Raw genomic sequence first — 20,904 nt, 5'->3', positions numbered from 1 at the left:
ATAAGCAGATCAAGAGCAAATGAACTGAAGATCTTGTCAAACATATATATTATTATTATTTAAAGTACAGACACGCGAAATTCGAAAAGCTTTTTACACACATATTATTAACTTCTATGACGTGAATTATTTTTCTTACTCATACGTTCATAGTCAGATACATGCAGCCATGTACGTAAAATACTAAAAATATTTGAGCACACAGATCCAAATCAAGGGCATCTCGCGTTCAGGCCAGGGCCACCGTAAAAGAAATAAACCCCCCAGGTAGTTCCAGCATCTCCTGCCTTAACGTTGTAACAGTTAGAATTGGTAATCTGGGGGTAAAGTCCTTGTGCTTCTCTCAGAGTATTGGATCCATCGACCGTCATAAGACTCCTGAAAAAGCTCGCTTTCCCAAAACCTTCATCTGCAAAATGTCCACTTCCCATGTCCGTGGCAGTGTGTTGCCCACCAGTCTTCGCGTTAATGATTTCACCTCCCCATAGAGCTCTCGTAGCTCCACTTCCTATAGAATTGAATAACTCGCCAGGCCAGTACCCGACGAGCTCTTCACCTATCCGTAGCCACCAGTTTCCGCTGTCCTAGATATAATCGACAATCCATTTTGGGTTGAGATGCAGATATCATATAACGTACGTATAGGGGAAACTCAATTATATTGTTATAAAAATGAGAAAAAGACATTATATATGTTTTTTTGTAGAAAACACGTTATATATGTTAGTTCTTTAGTACCTTCCATATAAGCATGGAGAGCTCGTATTGATTTCCGTTGTATTCTGAGACGGTGGTGTAGGCTCCACCTACTGTGACAAGACTGCTCCTTTGAACGAAACCTGGGCAGTCGGTGTTGTAGCACCCTGTCCTTTGGTATCCATCGGCCTATTTTCAACAAAAAAGGTTAAATTATGATTATCATCTTTAATATATTCGTGAATCTGCACGCATAAAAAAAGAGACACTCTTATAACAAAACTTGTTTTTTTTTTCTAAAAAAGTAGCATATATTTTATACTCCAGATCTAAATTTAAATGCTAAACACCATTAAAAAATGCTAAACACCGGACTATAAAACCTAAGCTCTACAAAATAATTATTCAGGTTTAAAGTCGAAAATTAGCTAAAACTAGCTACTGAGCCGTTTAAATGTTTTAATGATTAGCTTTAACATGTTGAGGTAGAGAATGAGAACTTACCGTCCAGTAAACAAATAATCTTACATTATTATCACCATATTTTCCTGGATAAACCTATAGATTACGGAAAACAAATGTAGTGTTAATTAAGATGTTTTGCATATGAATGATGTAATATACGGACTACTGCAAGACCTGCAAACCAGCTTCAATTGTGTTAAGAGCAGTGCCAGCTCCAGACGAGAGCCAAGTCTGAGCCAAGCTGAACTCGTTGCGAACTTGAACTTGTGGTTTCCAGATATTCACTGAAAATTGTGTCCCGAAATACAATCCGTTCATGGCATTCATGACCGCGTACTAAACCAGCTCCAAAAAGAGAACAGTGTAAATAAAGCCGCAAGAGAGACTAGAGAGTAATTAAAACAAGAACAATAAGTGTACCTCATGGCCTATACTTGGATCATCTTCAAGAACACTACTTGAACCATATAAAAGGATGCCTGGAGTCATCGTCTTTTTCCCAAAATTCTCAATGGATTTTGATCGTAAGATATCTTCTTTCTTTATTCTTCTTATCGGAACTGTATTTATAGGGCATCTTCCATTTTTGTTCCATACCTGAGTAGCGTTTATCTTTTTCTTGGTGTACGTAGATGTACTTTCCGGTATAAAGCTCGGTCTCATCTACGTGCAAAAACTTGACGTTTCAACATCATCATGCATCAAATTTTTTTAAAACTTAAGCAAATAGAAAACATCATCATGCATGCATATATAAACAAAAGATGGCTTGTAAATGAAAGTCAAACCTGGATGGTGTGATTTTTAAGTAGAGGATGATCAAAAGCTGGTTGACTATGTATAGGAACACAATCTATTATATCACCATCTTCGCTCTTCACAAACATTAAAGTGAAACATTCAGTAAAGTTTTCCCACGAATAATCAAAGCATTGAGTTTATGAATATGGAATTTGTACAATATATACATTAATGGATATAAGAGCATGCTTGTTGAGCCGCTTCAAAAGTCTTTGTACTTTGATTTCCTGGTGATCGGAGAACTCTTTTCCATAGAGACAAGGAGAGATAATCACTCCTATCATCATCAGTGCTACTGTGTAACCGGCCATTCCCATTATGGTTGATTGTAATCCTTAGAATTGAAAGTACTCCAGTAATTTTTAGAATTTTCTATCAACTATCAATGAAATTTATAGGAGTAGATTGCTCATATATTATATAAATTAAGAAATTGGATAAAAGAAAAACATTAGTGATTACATTAACACTATTAATGAATATAGACTCATGACTTAAACATCATCACAGCCCCACATGATTTTAAAATCCATGAAAACTGACTCAAAATTAAACGCCATCGAAGCAGGCAAGTTTCTCTTGTCATACAAGTACACAGCTTGACTTTGTTTTCCATTATCTCAAGTAATGCTCCAGCTACAGAATACTTCTATATATAAGATGACATTTTCTGAATTAAATTTTATTATTATTTTGAATATATTAGATGACTTTTATGTATTCATGATGATACACGTAACATGACCAGGCAAATTGTTGTCAGCAGACAGCAGCGGGCACAACTAAGGAAGTGTTATTGGATATATATATAGTAGATTAAATTTAATTCTGTAGGTTTATAATCTAGTGTTATTCATTTAACTGATTTGAAAATTTAATTAAAATATATTGTTATTACTTGTTATATTTAAAAGATTTTGAAATCTATTGTTATTGGTTCTTGTACTTACGATCTTTTATATATTGTTATTCAGTTTTTTTTTTGAATGAGTGTTATAAAATTTATTCATCAAAAACCTTTTTGTACATCTAAAGGGTAGACTACTTTCCTACGCTAACTGTTTTTATATTCTGTTAAACCAAACGCTCAATCCTTCATCGTACTTGGTCTCTACTTAAATCATATGTTATTCATATTTGATAGTGTAGAAGTGTCATCAGATCTTATGATAAAGACTCTATATCCGACATAAGGTTTACTCAAGTTAAATGATGTGCGTGTTATAGGGAAAAAGGGCCATTTTCGACCCCTAATTTTCGCGTGCTAAATACGACGGAAACTAAAAATTAATTTGAATTATAGACCTGAACAGTGAACTCTAAACCGTTTATATAAAACCTACCTTGACTAACATTGCGTCAGTCAACCGTTAAATTGAACAAAATGACAGTCGTTTTGTAACTGAGGAAATTTTATAAATTTTGCATTTATGGGAATTAAACCTTGGTCCTGTAGATATAGTATGGATGTAGTTACCACTTTGCTACAACGCTTCCATTGTTTGCTTATTAGATTTAAAATATAAGTACCTTTTATCGGTATATCCTAAGGAAATAATTATTTTTGTTTACAAATTTTATTTATTACAAGATATAATTGAATCAATAATTTATGAACTTTAAGTTTTTTTTACACTTTTACACATGTAGTCAAAACTAAAATGACATTTTATAAGTTATTCAATCTAGTTTTAAAATGACATTTCTCAAATAGTTATCTAATTTTAAATTTAAAAATCCATATATAATAGTGATTATTACTTTTTTTCTTCAAAATCAAAACTTAAAATTTCAAATAAAAAGTGTAAAAAAATCTAAATAAAATTTTAAATACACAAATTTAATTTTATTTAGATTTGTGTACACTGTTTACGTATTTTAAATTTAATATAGATTTGTTTACACTTTTTATTTGAAAATTTAAGTTTTTATTTTTAAGAAGTATTATATATGGATTTTTAAATTTAAAATTAGATAACTGTTTGAGAAATATCATTTTAAAACTAGATTGAATAACCTATAAAATGTCATTTTAGTTTTGATTACATTTGTAAAAGTGTAAAAGAAAAACTTAAAGTACAGAAATTATTGATTCAATTATATCTTGTAATAAATAAAATATGTAAACAAAAATAATTCTTTCCAAAGGATATACCGATAAAAGATACTTATATTTTAAATCTAATAAGCACCCATTGGTAGCATTGTAGCACAATGGTAACTACATCCATACTATATCCACTGGATCAAGATTCGACTCCGAGAAATGTCAAATTTTTAAAATTTCCTGAATTACAAACAATGTCGTTTTGTTCAATTTAACGGTTGACTAACGCAATGTTAATCAAATATAGATTTTACATACACGGTTTAGAATTCAGGTGTATAATTCAAATTAATTTTTAGTTTAGGTCGTATTTAACACTTATCTTTTGTTTGAGTATAAAAAGGCACGACGCGAATAGTAGGAGAGGAAAATAGTCATTTTCCCGGTCTTATATGCACGTGATGGAGTCTTTGGTTAAAAGTTAAAACTAAGTGTCAAAAGGGTAATTAGCTGGTGGAGCTCAAGATATCTTCATCGTCGTCTTCCTCCTAACGATTCTGTTACAGAAACAGAAAGAGCGAGAGTTCGAGATGAGATGAGAAAGAGAGAGATTGGGTTGGTGAGAAATAGAGATAGAGAGAGAGGAGCTTCTTGGTGTATCTAGTCTCATTTCCTCAATCTTATAACTCGGTTTAGAGATGAGTATTGATTTGAGACTGCAGGATGAATCCTCAGGATGACTGAATTTAGTTTTTTTTTTTTCAGACTGAATTTAGTTTAATGTGTAAAATAGATCGATCACAATATGATAGACATTTTTATTATTAGATGATAGTACACATAAGTAAAACAGAATCTCATTGAATTTTTTCAAAAAGAAAAATCTAAAGATTTTGCATTAGTGACAAATTAACAATTGAAAACAATGAGCCTACATCCGTAACCATTAATTTAATTGAAAACAATATCCCATTAATTATTTTAAAAATGAGACAATGAGCCTACATCCGTAAAATTATTAGAGACAAATTAACAATTGAAAAAATGAGCCTACATCCGTAACAATTGAAAACAGTGAGCCTACATCCGTAAGCATGAGACAAAATCTCTAATGCAAGATTTTAATTGTTAAATTATTTATTTTTTTAATTAAAACAGAACCCAATTATTTTTAAAGCTATAGCCCTAACTAGGCATGAGACTTTTATCCGAGATCCGATCCGGATCCGATCCGAGATCCGATCCGGATCCGATCCGAGATCCGAAAATCCGGATATCTGGAAGGGTCGAATTCGGATCCGGATAGTAAAATGTTGGATCCGGATATCTTAATTTTTTAGTCCGGATATCCGAATCCGTAAGTTTTATTAATAACTATTTCAAAAATAGTTATATCTATATTTAAAAACTAATTTTATTTAATAGATTTTTATTTTGATAATAGTATATATATAAATTTTATGTAAATTTTGTAATATTATACATAGAAATAATTAAAACATTATATATATATATATATATATATATTTATTTTTAAATTATTGTTAATATTTTATATATATTAATATTTTTATTTTTATTTATATTTTAAGGATCTAGATCCGAATTCGGATATCCGCCGGATATTACAATTTTTAGAAGGATATCTGACGCCCAGATATCCGAGAACCCCGGATCCGGACAAGAATAGTAAAATTATGGATCCGCCGGATAAGGATCCGGATACCTTAAAATTATCCGGATACCCGATCCGTTTAGCCCTAACCAATTCAGCCAACATTGATCAATACATGTAACAAATTAACAATTGAAAACAAGATCAATGTAGGCTTAATTAGTTATGGCAGTAACTTTAAAAAAAAATTCTGCAGAATTGAAGCTATAAGATTTTATGCTGTAGCTATAAGATTTTATGTTGTAGCTGTAGTATTGTAGCTGTAGAATTTTTTCTGTGAGTTTCTTAAAGAAAATATGATTACCAGGTATTATCTATATATTTATTATAATATGAAATTAAATAGAAATCAAAATTAATTTGAGAAATATTTACTCTGTTTCAAAATGATCGAGGTTTTAGAGTTTTTATGCATATTAATAAAATATACTAAATCTGAACTAAATATATTATTTTTGTGATTAACTATTTTATATAACTTTTAACTAATAAAAATTAATAAATATAATTATTTTTAAAGTTTACAATTTACTGTGATTTCTTATTAAAAATTATTAAAAATAGAAAAATATATTTTTTTAAACAAAACCTTTTAAAAAACATAAATCATTTTAAAATAGAGAGAGTAGTACTTAATCACATTTTATGAACTGATTAATTATTATACAATTATCAAATGCTTATTTTAAGTAAATGAATATAATAGTCAAGTATCATATATAATCAACATATGTGAGATTTTATTTATATTTATGAAATTTATAGTTGTATAACATATAAGTAGATATATATATATATATATATATATATATGTATGTATTCTCCACATTAATTGTCATACTCTTGAGTTATACATGTAAATATGTATTAAATTATATATATATATATTACGTATACTTTAGAAAGAAAGGATAACATAAAGAGGAAAATTATTATTGAAAGCAATTGAGGTAGTGCTCTAGAAAACTTGCTCTCTAAAGCCATAAACTAAAATAAAAGTTTGTTGTCGCTGTTTTAAAATGAAAACTAAAGTTTGAATGCTTTTATTTTTTTACTGTAGATAAAAATATGGTTGTGTACAGCTTTTACAGCTGTTACCAATCATCACCGTAATGAAGTTTTGTTGTGTTACTTATTTACAAAATTTTATATAGTTTGGTGTTTTTGGAATCATATTTCAAGTTAGAATCATTTTTAAAAGGGCTCAATTATGTTACAAAAATCAAATGATATCATGTTAAATTCATAAATACAATGACACCTATTTAATTTTTTTCTAAATCATATATCTTAAATTGTATTTGACCAAAAAAAATCTTAAAGTATAAATGAATCAATTTTTTTTTAAAATGATATATATATATATATATACATTTTAGCATGTCTTAAATTGTAAGTGAATCAAAATTTCAAATTCTAATGGAGTTACCTTCAACATATACAACCAATAACACTCTAAATGATATTCTATGTGTTTATGAAAAAAATGCATTTTGGTGTTTTGACACATTAAAAACAAACTAAATTTTGACTATAACCATATTCCTTATAATTTCAAATTAATAGAAATTCAAAAAAATACAATTAATTTTTTTTTACAATTTATCATTATTAACTAATACAATACATAAAATATATCATATATTTTAAACAATATTTTTAGTAAATATTAATATTTCAAAAACAGATACATCCTATTTGAAAAGAAAACAAATATATATATATCAATCGTAGTCAATACTTAAAACAAAATTACGGGTAACATACATTAAATACTGAAATTACTGGTCAGATTAGAATTATTAAAACGGCACAAATTCAACTTGGTTTACCCGTTGCTTTTTCCTTTTGTTTTGAGTGCACGCTAGCTGTTCTATATTTTTGTGTCACTTGTAAAGTTTCTAATTATTGTATAGATTTAACCAAAAAAATTGGTTTGTAGAACAAAATTTTTGTGGGATTTTAATTATAGTTTTGACTAAACTTAAAACGTAATCAAACCCCGAATAAAAGTTTTACAGGTAATTTACAATAGGGGTAAAATTATTATTTAATATCCCTATCCGATTCTGAAAATTCTGGATATTTAAACTGACAGATTCTGGATTCGGATACTAAAATCTTAGACCATCTCCAATGTGGGTTTTTTCCAACATATATATCAAGAACCCCGATGGAGGTTCTTCTCTTATATCTTGATTTTCAAGTTTGGATATCCGAATTCAGATCCAAAAAATTTTAAATATATTACATTTTTTTTTTAATAATTGTTATACAAACTAAAGAGAGAATGAGTTCTCAAGGCACTTAAACGCCCATGTATGTACATAACGCGGCCGTTTCTCTATCACTCCGAGTTTCACAACGGCCACTAGTAGTAAAAATGGAGGAAAGCGAAGCCAAGAGCAAGAAAACAGGAGCCTCTCGGCCCTGCTGCTTATGCAACCAGAGACGTGCAAAAGACTCAAAACCCTTCAACATGCAAACTCTTTTAAGTTTCGTGTGTTTGTGTTTTATCTAAGACTTGGAACAACTTCATTACTGTAAAGTTTCGATCTTTATGAATCCAAAACCCTTCCATATGTCGGTGTTGTGATCTCTATCTCGAATTGGATCAAACTTATCGTTCTGGTTAGTGTTGGAATGAAAAACTTTGTAGAGACGGAGAAAGTGTTTTAACTGTTTGAAGAGAAAGAAACTTTGTGAAGAAGAAAGATTTTATAACTTAGAAGAAGATTTTTATTACTTGTTACAAGCTTTGTTTTTTTTTCTTGGTGATGCAAAATGAGAAGAGAGTGGAAGTATTTATAGCCTCCATTATAAAAAAATATCCATTATAAAAAAATATCTCAAATATTTTAATCATAAATCTAGATAATTCTAACATAATATCTAGATTATTTTATCCTAATTTTCTAGATAATTCTATAAGAATATCTAGATTTTTATTTTAGATTTTTATTTTAAGGAGGTGGATGATTTTTCTAGAATTTGGGCTAAGTTTTGGATCAACACATGATTAACCCAATAATGTTTGATCCAAATCAAGTTTATTTTTCAACACCCCCTCTTAAACTTGATTTGGTTACTCCGAGTAAGCTCCTCATCTTGATGAAGTCTTCTCGCTTGAGTGGCTTAGTGAAGATATCAGCTACTTGATCATTTGTCTTCACATACTTCAATTGCACATCCATCTTGGTAACACAATCTCTTATGTAGTGATAACGAGTATCGATGTGCTTACTCCGATCGTGGAAGACTGGATTCTTTGCTAATGCTATTGCCGACTTATTATCCACAAAGATCTTCGTTGGCTCCTCTTGTGGTAGGTTCAAATCCTTTAGCAAGTTTCGTAACCAAATAGCATGGCAAACACATGAAGTAGCTGCCACATACTCCGCTTCACAAGTAGAAAGAGTGACAATTGGTTGCTTCTTTGACATCCATGTGAAAGCGGTTTCTCCAATGAAAAACACGAAGCCACTTGTGCTTTTCCGGTCATCTATATCTCCACCCCAATCGCTATCGCTATATCCAATAAGCATGTAATCTTCAGAGATAGAGTAGTACAAGCCAAAGTTGATTGTACCTTTGATATAGCGTAGGATCCTCTTAGCTGCCTTGAAATGAGTTGTTGTTGGATGCTCCATGTATCGACTCACAACTCCAACTGCGTGTAGGATGTCAGGCCTTGTGCACGTTAGATAACGTAAGCTTCCAACTAGACTCTTAAAGAGTGTTGGATCCACACTTTCTCCTTCTTCTTCCTTTGATAATTTGGCTCCACATTCCATTGGCGTGCAAACTGGATTTGAGTCATTCATCTTGAACGTCTTAAGCACCTCTTTAGCATAACCTTCTTGAGTAATGAAGATTCCACTTTCTTCTTGCTTTACTTCAATGCCAAGGTAGTATGACATTAATCCAATGTCGGTCATCTCAAACTCCTTTGTCATCTCCATCTTGAAATCTTCAAACATAATCGGATTGTTGCCAGTGAATATCAAGTCATCAACATATAAGCATGCAATCAATATATCATTGTTTTGAGTTTTGATATAAAGTGAATGCTCATATGGACACTTGATGAAGCCTTTCTCCTTGAAGTACTTATCAATCCGAGTGTTCCATGCTCTTGGTGCTTGCTTTAATCCATAAAGCGCCTTCTTCAGCCTTAAGACTTTGTCTTCTTCTCCTTTGACTATGTAGCCTTGTGGTTGCTCAATGTAGACTTCTTCCTCAAGGTCTCCATTTAAGAAGGCTGATTTTACATCCATTTGATGTATCCTCCAACTCTTTTGGGCTGCCAATGAAATGATTAGTCTAACCGTTTCTAAGCGAGCAACTGGAGCAAATACCTCATCATAGTCGATCCCGGCTCTTTGACTATAGCCTTCTGCCACCAATCTTGCTTTGTACCTTTCAACTTCTCCTTTAGAGTTCTTCTTTGCCTTGTACACCCACTTCACACCAATTGCTTTGTGTCCATTTGGAAGTGAAGCTAACTCCCATGTATCATTCTTTTGAATCGACTTGATTTCCTCATCCATTGCACTTCTCCATGACTTTTTTTCTTGGGCTTCTTCAAAGTTCATAGGCTCGCAATCCGCAAATAGACAAAATAGAGTAAGATTGTCTTGATTTTTTGGTTACCTCGTAGATGTCTTGTAGACTTCTAAAACGTGGGGTCCTTTCACTTGAGCTTTCATCTCCTTGAGAACTTGTTGTTGGTGAAGTTGGTGGTGTAGCTGGCTCTTCTCTCGGTTGCTCCACATTCTCTTCTTCAAAGGATGGAAAGAAGTTGTAGTCTTCATTATTTGATCTCCAATCCCATTCTCCTTCTTCATCAAAGATGACATTCCGACTAATGATTGTCTTCTTTGTTTCAGGATTGTAGAGCTTGTAGCCTTTGGAGTTAGCGTCATACCCAATGAAGATGTACTTTTCACTTTTGTCATCTAGTTTGCTCTGCTTCTCGTCTAGAATATGAGCGTGAGCAATGCTTCCAAAGACTTTTAAGTGCGACACACCGGGCTTCCTTCCGCTCCAAACTTCTTGTGGTGTCTTTCCTAAAACACTTTTTGTTGGAGATCAGTTTGATATATAAACCGCACAAGCAACTGCTTCCGCCCAAAACTCCTTTGGTAGCTTCTTACTTTTGAGCATGCTTCTTGCTATCTCAAGTATTGTCCTATTCTTTCTTTCCGCTACTCCATTTTGTTGAGGGGTTCTTGGCACCGTCAACTGTCTCCGGATGCCATTATCTTCACAATATTTCAGAAACTCTTTGGACATAAATTCTCCTCCTCGATCCGATCTCATGGACTTGATCTTAAGACCACTTTCCTTCTCAACATGGGCTTTGAACTTTTTGAAATTTTCAAACACTTCTGATTTTTGTTTCAAAAAGTAAACCCATCTTTTTCTTGAAAAGTCATCAATAAAGAGAAGGAAATAGTTACTCTTACCAAGTGAACTTGGTTTGATCGGGCCACATACATCTGTATGTATGAGTTCTAGTGGCTTTCTTGCTCTTATCTCCGACTCCTTTGAAAAACTCATCTTGAATTGCTTTCCAAGTAAGCAACCTTCACACACTTGATTTGGATGATTGATGCAAGGTAATCATTTCACCATTTCTTTCTTGGAAAGTAGCTCTAAGCTTCCAAAGTTGAGATGCCCAAATCGAAGATGCCAAAGCCAAGATTCCTCCTTGTAGCACTTCTTGAGACATCGTGCAATGTCATTTTGAATGTTTAGGACAAACATTCTATTGCTTGACATTGTCACCTTTGTGATGAGATTATTTGCATTATCTCTTAAGGAAAGGCTTTTATCTTTTAGTCGAATGTCATAACCTTTCTCTATGAGTTGTCCTAGGCTCAAGATGTTGGTCTTCATGCTTGAAATGTAGTAAACATTGGAAATGAATTGATGATCTCCATTCTTCAAGCGGATGAGAATATTTCCTTTACCTTTCACCTCCATCTTCGATTCATCTCCCAAAGCCACATTGGTTTTTACCGATTCATCGAGCTCCACGAACATGCTTTTATTCCCACACATATGGTTGCTTGCACCACTATCAAGGTACCACTTGTGAACCTCATTTGGTTCATCCTTCTTGTAAGCCATCAATAGCATATCTTTTTCTTTACTCATTTCTTCAACATAGTTGGACTTCTCTTCAACTCTATTGTTGTTTGGAGTTTTGCATTCAGAAGCATAATGTCCAAACTTTCCGCAACTATAGCATTTGATGCTTGATTTATCGTACTTTGATTTTGGGTTTCCTCTTCCACGACCTCTTGATGAATTATCTCCTCTTTGGTTGAAGTTGTCTTCATATGGTTTCCAACCTCGTCCATTTACACCACGACCTCGTCCTCGGAAATGACCGCCACCACGTCTTAGATTGCTTCGGCCACTCATCTTGAGAACTTGCTCCACAATATCTTCTTTCTTCTTCTTCTTTTCTTCATAAGCTTGTAGTGATCCAAGAATTTTCTCCATCGTCATAGTCTCCAAATCCTTTGTCTCTTCAGTCACGGTGACAATATGCTCGAATTTTGAATCCAATGATCTAAGAACTTTCTCCATGATTCTCACCTCATCTAACTTCTCACCATTTCTTTTTAGGTTATTAGTAACCGTCAAGACTCTTGAGAAGTAATCTGAGATGAGTTCTCCTTCCTTCATTTGCAATGCTTCAAATTCTGCTCTTAGAGTTTGAAGACGTACCTTCTTAACTTGTTCCGCTCCCTTGTAAGATGTCTGAAGCTTCTCCCATGCTTCTTTGGACGTCCTTGCACCAGCAACCTTCTCAAATGTATCTTCATCTAACCTCTGATAGATTAGACAGAGAGCCTTCTTGTCTCTCTTCCTTGAATCTCTCAAACCATCCTTTTGAGTTTGAGAAAGACCACCATCATTCTCCGGTTCATTGAAGCCTTTTTCGACTATCTCACACACATCATGTGCTCCTAGGATAGCCATCATCCTAAGACTCCAATTGTCATAGTTGCTCTTAGTGAGCAATGAAACTTGGAAGGGAACACCATTGTTTGCCATCTTCAAAAGGAACTTGTAGCTCTGATACCACTTTGTTGGAATGAAAAACTTTGTAGAGATGGAGAAAGTGTTTTAAGTGTTTGAAGAGAAAGAAACTTTGTGAAGAAGAAAGATTTTATAACTTAGAAGAAGATTTTTATTACTTGTTACAAGCTTTGTTTTTTTTTTCTTGGTGATGCAAAATGAGAAGAGAGTGGAGGTATTTATAGCCTTCATTATACAAAATATTTCAAATATTTTAATCCTAAACCTAGATAATTCTAACATAATATCTAGATTATTTTATCCTAATTTTCTAGATAATTCTATAAGAATATTTAGATTTTTATTTTAAGGAGGTGGATGATTTTTCTAGAATTTGGGCTAAGTTTTGGATCAACACATGATTAACCCAATAATGTTTGATCCAAATGAAGTTTATTTTTCAACAGTTAGTTGGTTTTGGATTTTGATGCGGAAAGTGTCAATCTTTAATTTATGTCTCTTGCAGGTTTTTTTTTGCTAAACGAATTTATTTTATATATTTTTGACATTTATATAAGACATTTTAGTTTTGGCTTAATCTAGGCTCATGGACAATGAGGATTGCGACCAGGTCCACCATAGAAAAAGTAAGTTCCCCACCTCTGGCTAGAGCCAACTTGAAGGTTATAGCATTCAGGCCGAGTCACAGTAGCTTCAAGATTTTGTGGAGAGGGTGTAATCGGATAGTTAGAAGTATCTATGTACTCTAAGCTATTGAAGTAAGCAGCCTTCCTAAACCCTTTCTCTGCAAAATGGCCACTCCCCATTTGCGTAAGCGTATGTGTCCCCCGGCCACTAGTGTAATACACAATCTCACCTCCCCATGCGATCTTTCGTGCCGAGGCTGCTAGCTTGGGGACTATAAAGCTTGGCCAGTATCCGATTAGATATGTCTCAAACTTCAACCACCAAAGTCCAGTTTTTTGATCCTAAAACGTGTTTCAACTTAATAAAAAAATGACCCTCTTTGTGAAAATGTTTAGTTAATATCTCTTCTAAATGAAGTATACCTTCTCAATGGTTAGAAGGAAGTCGTATTGTTCACCGTTGTAAGTTGAGAAAGTGTTGAGAGCTGCACCAAGGGAGATGTGTCTGCTTACTTGAACAAAGCCTGGACAGTCAAGATTGTAACATCCGGTTTCTCGGTATGTATCGCCCTAAGTTTTTTTGGTGGAAAAGTATTATTAGTATACAACGTCGTCAATTAAAAGATTGATATGAAAAAAAAAAAGAGAACTTACCGTCCAATAAGCGAAAAGTCTTGGGTTTTTGTCACCATACAAAGCATGCAAGATCTTTTTTAAAGCAAGAAAATGAAGTTAGAACTATTAGGTTAACAAAATGAACCGTGACCTCAAAAAAAGAATAGTAGTTACCTGCCAACCAGACTCCAAAGTGTTCAAACCAGTGTCCCAATCTCCATTAACAACCCATGTTTGAGCCAAACTAAACTCTCTTGTCCTTAGAACATTTGGTTTCCATATACTTATACGGCTCTTGCTGCCATGGAACTGACCATAGTCCACGTACACACACGTATGCTACAATTGAATTTGATTAAAAAACTATGTTGTTCAATCTCAACGTATATATTCAATACTTCTCTTTAAATTGGAGCCTATTGAAATATGTCTGGCCTAAGCTCTCTTTTTATATTTGAGCCGGGCCAGTGTATACCAACCTCATGAACTTCCTCGGTCTGAGCACCTTCAGTATGATAAATAGTTGGTGGTGGACTCTTTCTTCCATACTTTTTGATGGAACCTGATCTGATAAGATCATCTCTTGTTGTTCTTCTGATGGGAATAGTGTTCTCAGGACATTCACCTTTTGTTCGCCACAATTGGTGTATAATGTATGTCTTATTACCTCCTGTTTTGTCCCTTATCGAGTTACTTCTTGGCCTCCTCTTTTAAAGAAAAACGGTGCAACACGTGAAATGTTAAGACTACAATATCAACTTTTAATGAGAAAAGAAATATGTGTGTTCAAAAGAAAAATGAGAAAAGAAATATAAAACTGTATTAGCAACCTGAATGGTGTGGTTTTTGAATAAAGGATGATCAAAAGCTGGTTGGTCGTAGATCCATACACAATCAATTATATCTCCATCTGGACTCTAAAGAAATCAATGCAGGAAGTTAAAAGCAATTAGTCAAAATAATCTTGCAAATTATTTTTTTCTGTACTCTTATCTAAGTTTTAGTGAAACCTCAAAAATATTTAAAAGATAAATTTTATATTTTTATATTTGCTTACATTATGATTATAATTAATTAAAATCTATAACCAATCCAACCCATAGTTCAACAGTAGTACTAGCTACGCAGGGTAGAAAGAGACAAAAATGAATAAATCTAATTTTTGCATAGAAACTTACCAATCAAATAAAGTAAAACAAAACAAAACTACTAAGATGTATTACAAAAGAGAACAAAGGGAATAGAAAATTAGAGATAAATGTTTTTCTCAATACATGGATGGATTTAATGGCCGGTTTGTTGAGTTGTTTCAACCGTAGTTCGATTTCCTGCTCATGGAAATCGGAAGGTTTGCTCTTTCCTGGAAAAGTTCCGACTACAATTGGTATGACCATACGGAGAATTAGGAAAACCATGATCTTATTAAGCATCATTGCATAGGAGGGTTGCAACTAATATTGAACTATTAGTGCATCTTAAGCATTTGAAAACAATTTTTGGACATAATTGGATTAGTATATATAATAACTTGTAAGAAGTAACATTAATAACCCTTTTCGTATATGAAAAAAACATTATTATAAGTTTTTGTCAATAATCTAAGATTTAATTTTACTAAGGAAAAAGACTATTTATATTATTATGCAATTCCCCCCCATCAAAATCTAAATCAATCATATAAACTAAAATAGTATCGATAAATCTATAAAATCATAAATCACAAAAATTACACGATATAAATATTAATTGTAAAAAAATAAATATAAATGAAAATGTTAACTATTTTCTAAAATATATATGTTATCTTTTGAAAATAAACTGCAAGCAATATAAATAAGTCTACATATAAAAATCATTGAAAACTTATATAAGTTTCCTGGTTAAAAATAAGCTTACCAAACTAACAACAAATTATAAAAGTAACAAGTATATATAGTTTTTGACAAAAAAAAACAAGTATATATAGTTTAAATTCATTTAAAATATATAAAGACCAATAAAAAGTAAATCAAACCATAAATAAAATTAATTTGATAGAAAATAAATCTATAAAACCATAAAAGAACATCATTTCTTTCCAATGAATGAAATACACTCTCTTACAAAAGAACATTTAAACGTATGTTACGTTATTAATTTCTTAGGAAGTAAACCTAATATTAAATAAATGTAATAAATAATATATATATATATATATATATATAAATATAAATATAAGTAACAATATCTAATTGAAAGTCTTACTAGATGTTCCTCAAAACTGTATTGTAAACTGTTGTCTCATTTTGGGAGATACATGAATGTAAAGTGCAGTTAAAAAAATAGAAATATAAAATAGTTATAGTTATAGTAAAAGATCACGAATATTGTATACTAGAAATATGTGAAAATATTAGTTATCTCTCAATATATATGTATATAGTTTCATATAAAAGTATAGGTACATAAATCTTACAAAAATATATGTCAATGATATTTGGTGCCAACATGGTTGGAAGATCCATCTATTAGAATAAGAATGAAAATTTTCAGAAACAAATCTTGCTCATTTACTAAATCACCTAAAAACTCTAAAATTAGGGAAAATTCACTTTCACCATAAACTTTATAAATAAATAAAACAATTTTGGTCCCAGTTAATTAAACATAATATGTTGCAGGATTGAAGAGATAGAAATATAGTAAATAGTTGATGAGATATATGTAAAGTACCGCTTTGGATTCGATTTCTCTTGGCCACCCGTAGACACCTTAAATAACAAGAAAAACCGGATTTCTATGGGTCTCGTGGTGATTAGTCTTTGGGTATAGAAAGTTTTTGGGATTACACCACGGTTATAAAAAATATATATATGCAAAGTAAACATTGTTATAATTTGTTGTACTCTATATTATCCTATCAACATCTTAGTAGATATATATGTTTATAAGAGTTGATTCCTCATATTTTTATAAACTAAGAAAATAGATAATTTCTAGTGGTTACATTTGCAACGAAAATGAAAACTGACGCATGACAAACTTAAACATCATCACAACGCGTCATAAATCAAAATCAATGATAAGTCATTCATGATTTAAACATCATCAGAGCAAGCAAGATTCTCTGGTTGTACAAAGACTTAGTCATAATGCGTTGCATCCATATATCCATGTGTATGTATGGATTCTATTTCCACTCAATATGTCTATTTTTTGGTAAAGTCAAAAACAAGTCTATTTTTTGGTAAAGTCAATTATGGCTACTTTACTTTTTTTTTTTTGAATTGAAATACTACTTTACTTTCTGATATTACGATATTCGTTGTGGGGGGGTTTTTGGCGAACTTTGTCATGTAATGCTCCAGTTAGGGTTTACATTGTGATGTATTAGCTCTGTCCAGAAGATTTCAGGTTGCCTTTTAGTTGATTTTCTGCTAAGCATGTATATATTATTAGAAAATAAAATGTTTACGCTTTACAAATTGCTTAGTATTTGCTTACCGTGTTGTATTTATTATTCTGATTGTGACTTAGTTGTGAGGTTGAACGAATCCCTATTATGATCAGATGGCATTTTTTATTATACTTAAGTGAAGTCTCCTTCCTTTAATCGAATCATAAAGACCCGAGTAGTCATACTGACCGGTATGAAGTCATGGCGTGTATCAAGATCTAAGGAAATCGAAATGTAAGAATTTGAAATTTTAATTAACAAAAAAAATCAAAAACATTTTCTATTGTTCTTTAATAAAGGCACACAGCGTTTTAAGTATCAGAATACCTTAGAATGTTGTTCAATTACTAGGAAGTTTAATATTACTTATTATTGATTTTAATTAAAAATATTCATCAGTTATTCTATTTTTCCATTCTGAACACAAAAAAAATTGGTCTAACCCAACGACCATAAAAGAGTCAAGTTTGATTTTTATATCAAAAAGGCTTTTGTGTGTTAAGAATGAACAGAGGTTCCTTATTAATATGACTCAAGATAAATAAACCATTCTTTGAACAAAAAAAAAAAAACAAGCCATTCTTCAAAAATGCACTATAACATATAAATAAGATTATAGGTAAAAGGTATATATATATTGTCTTATATAAAAGTCTCGTAGGCAGACAGATCAAGAGAAATTAATTATTATTCCACTTATACACACGTTATTCATGGACACAAGTACGTTCATATTCAAATACAAACAAATATGTAAAATCCTCAAAATATTTGAGCTGTTGAGCACATAGATCCAAATCAAGGGCATCTCTCGTTCTGGCCAGGACCACCATAGAAGAAATTAACCCCCCAGGAAGTTCCAACATCTCCTGCCTTAATGTTGTAGCAGTTATCATGACCTGTCGAGGGGTAAACTCCTTGTGGTTCTGTCAGAGTATTGGTTCCATCAATTGTCATAAGATTCCTGAAATAGCTCGCTTTCTTAAAACCTTCATCTGCAAAATGCCCACTTCCCATGTTGGTGCTCGTGTGTTTCCCATCGGTCTCACTGTTAATGATTTCACCTCCCCATTGAACTATAGTAGCTCCATTTCCTAGAGAGTTAAATAACTGGCCAGGCCAGTACCCGACAAGCTCTTCACCAATCTGTAGCCACCAGTTTTCGCCGTCCTATAAATACTCGACAATTCATTTTGGGTTGAGATGCAGATATAATATAACATAGGGAGCAGCTCAATTACATCTTAAATCATTAGTAAAATAAGAATTTTTTTTTTTATATATGTTAGTACTTGGTACCTTCCATATAAGTATGGAGAGCTCGTATTGATCTCCGTCGTATTGTGAGACGGTAGTGAAGGCTCCACCTACAGTGAGACGATTGCTCCTTTGAACGAAACCTGGGCAGGCGTTGTTGTAGCACCCTGTACTTTGATATCCGTCGGCCTATTTTCAAAATAATTTTTTTATTATGATTATCGTCTTTAAATTCGTAAATCTGCGCGCATACAAAAATTTAGGAGATACTTTTTTTTGAAAATTTGATAAATTAAGAGATACTTTTATATCATTTTTTCTCAAAATAGAGACTTAAATTTAACAAACCGTTTAAATTTACATCTTAAACATCAGATTCTAAACCCTAAGACCATCTCCATATTGTGGGGATGTTGATGAGTTTTCCTCACTAATATAATATTGAACTGTACACTACCTTGTTCATTAAATTTATTATTTACTTTTAATTAATTAAAATAATAATATTTTACAATTCGGATATTCAGATTAAGTTTCTAATTAAGTGATGGCCATGTTCTAAACGCTACAAAATAAACAGTCAGGTAGGCTTAAACTCTACTACTAGCTTTTATTCAAAAAAAAATTCTAATACTAGCTAGTGAGCCGTTTAAATTTTTATATGGTTAGCTTTTTAACATGTTTAGGTAGAAAATGGGAACTTACCGTCCAGTAAACAAATAATCTTAGATTATTATCACCATATATTCTTGGAAAAACCTATAGATCAAGGCAAGCAAAGGCAGTGTTAATTAATTAAGATGTTTAGCATATGAAAAAAGACTTCGAATATGAACAAGATGTAGTTAAGGATGGATAAGAATTACAATACCTGCAACCCAGCTTCAATTGTGTTACGAGTAGTGCCAACTCCAGACACGAGCCAAGTCTGAGCCAAGCTGAACTCGTCGGGAACTTGAACTTCTGGTTTCCACATATTTACTGTACATTTTGTCCCGAAATACGTTCCTTGCATGGAATTCATGACCGCGTACTAAACCAGCTCCAAAAAATGGGAAAGTGTAAGTTAAGCGACAAGAGAGAGACTGCAGAGTAATTAACACGAGGACAATATATAAAAGGTGTACCTCATGGCCTCTACTTGGATCATACGTATTATCTTCAGGGATGCTTGGATTCGTCTTTTTCCCAAAACTCTCAATGGATTTTGATCGTAAGATATCTTCTTTCTTTATTCTTCTTATCGGAACTGTATTTTTAGGGCATCTTCCATTCTTGTGCCACGCCTGAGTAGCCTTTATCTTTTTCTTGGTGTACGTAGACGTACTTTCCGGTATGAAGCTCGGTCTCATCTACGTGCGAAAACTTAACGTTTCAGCATCACCATGCATGTATATATAAACAAAAGATATACAGATCGTAAATGAAGTTAAAACCTGAATGGTGTGGTTTCTAAGCAGAGAGTGATCAAAAGCTGGTTGATTATGTATTGGAACACAATCTATTATATCTCCATCTTCGCTCTGTCAAAGATTAATGTGAAACATTCAGTCTCAGTAAAGTTTTCCTCCGAATAACCAAAGCATTGAGTTTATGAATATGGAATTTGTATTATTGTATAAACTAACCTTAATGGACATAAGAGCAATCTTGTTGAGCCGCTTCAAAAGACTTTGTACTTTGATTTCCTGGTGATCGGAGAACTCTTTTCCATAGAGACAAGGAGAGATTATCACCCCTATCATCATCAGTGCTACCGTGAAACCGGCCATTCCCATTTTTTATGGTTAATTATAATCCTTAAAACCTACTCTTTAGTATTTTATAAATTTTTCTGTTAACTACTATTGGAATTTATAGGAGTAGATTGCTCATATATTCTATAACTTAGGAAATTAGGTTGAAAAAACTAGTGGTTACATTAACACGTTAATGAAAATTGACTCATGACTTAAACATCATCACAATCCCTCATGACTTTAACATCCATGAAAATTTACTCATGAAGTAAAGGTCATCAAAGCAAGCAAGTTTCTCGTTATACAAAGACTTTGGTTGGCGTTGTTAATCCATTACCCTTCAAATGCATATATGGTCATAGATAGACATGTCAATTAGGGCCGCAACCCGAGTGAAAGGCCCCGACCCGGTTTTCCTTACCGCCAGTACGATCCCAGTTCACTTCCTTCGATCAAACATGATCCATAACCGATTTTTCCCTAACTTAAGA

The 20,904-nt window shown here is 32.5% G+C and overlaps 3 protein-coding genes across 3 annotated transcripts; all 3 read right to left on the bottom strand.

Annotated features, from left to right (window-relative positions):
• Positions 1 to 31: 31 nt before the first annotated feature.
• On the bottom strand, positions 32 to 2,562 carry LOC106395217. The gene is made up of 7 exons (XM_013835728.3): positions 2,130 to 2,562; positions 1,950 to 2,036; positions 1,582 to 1,824; positions 1,336 to 1,497; positions 1,201 to 1,254; positions 739 to 885; positions 32 to 584 (listed from the first exon to the last, which is right to left on the bottom strand). The coding sequence occupies exons 1-7, from the start codon at positions 2,277 to 2,279 to the stop codon at positions 213 to 215; spliced, it is 1,215 nt and encodes a 404-aa protein (XP_013691182.2). The 5' UTR covers positions 2,280 to 2,562; the 3' UTR covers positions 32 to 212.
• A 10,684-nt stretch (positions 2,563 to 13,246) lies between these two features.
• Positions 13,247 to 17,288, bottom strand: LOC106392552. The gene is made up of 7 exons (XM_048753368.1): positions 15,256 to 17,288; positions 14,812 to 14,898; positions 14,461 to 14,688; positions 14,156 to 14,320; positions 14,021 to 14,074; positions 13,790 to 13,936; positions 13,247 to 13,708 (listed from the first exon to the last, which is right to left on the bottom strand). Exons 1-7 carry the CDS (start codon positions 15,412 to 15,414, stop codon positions 13,325 to 13,327), a joined length of 1,224 nt encoding a protein of 407 aa, XP_048609325.1. The 5' UTR covers positions 15,415 to 17,288; the 3' UTR covers positions 13,247 to 13,324.
• Positions 17,289 to 18,087: 799 nt separating this feature from the next.
• Positions 18,088 to 20,514, bottom strand: LOC106392385. The gene is made up of 7 exons (XM_013833201.3): positions 20,303 to 20,514; positions 20,111 to 20,197; positions 19,802 to 20,026; positions 19,546 to 19,707; positions 19,380 to 19,433; positions 18,717 to 18,863; positions 18,088 to 18,587 (listed from the first exon to the last, which is right to left on the bottom strand). The coding sequence occupies exons 1-7, from the start codon at positions 20,450 to 20,452 to the stop codon at positions 18,216 to 18,218; spliced, it is 1,197 nt and encodes a 398-aa protein (XP_013688655.1). The 5' UTR covers positions 20,453 to 20,514; the 3' UTR covers positions 18,088 to 18,215.
• Between the last annotated feature and the right edge of the window lie 390 nt (positions 20,515 to 20,904).

The sequence above is a fragment of the Brassica napus genome, chromosome C4 (assembly GCF_020379485.1).
Source record: "Brassica napus cultivar Da-Ae chromosome C4, Da-Ae, whole genome shotgun sequence".
NCBI classification, from domain to species: domain Eukaryota; kingdom Viridiplantae; phylum Streptophyta; class Magnoliopsida; order Brassicales; family Brassicaceae; genus Brassica; species Brassica napus.
Note: the sequence above shows the minus strand (reverse complement) of the source record. Positions and strands in the feature narration are given on the sequence as shown.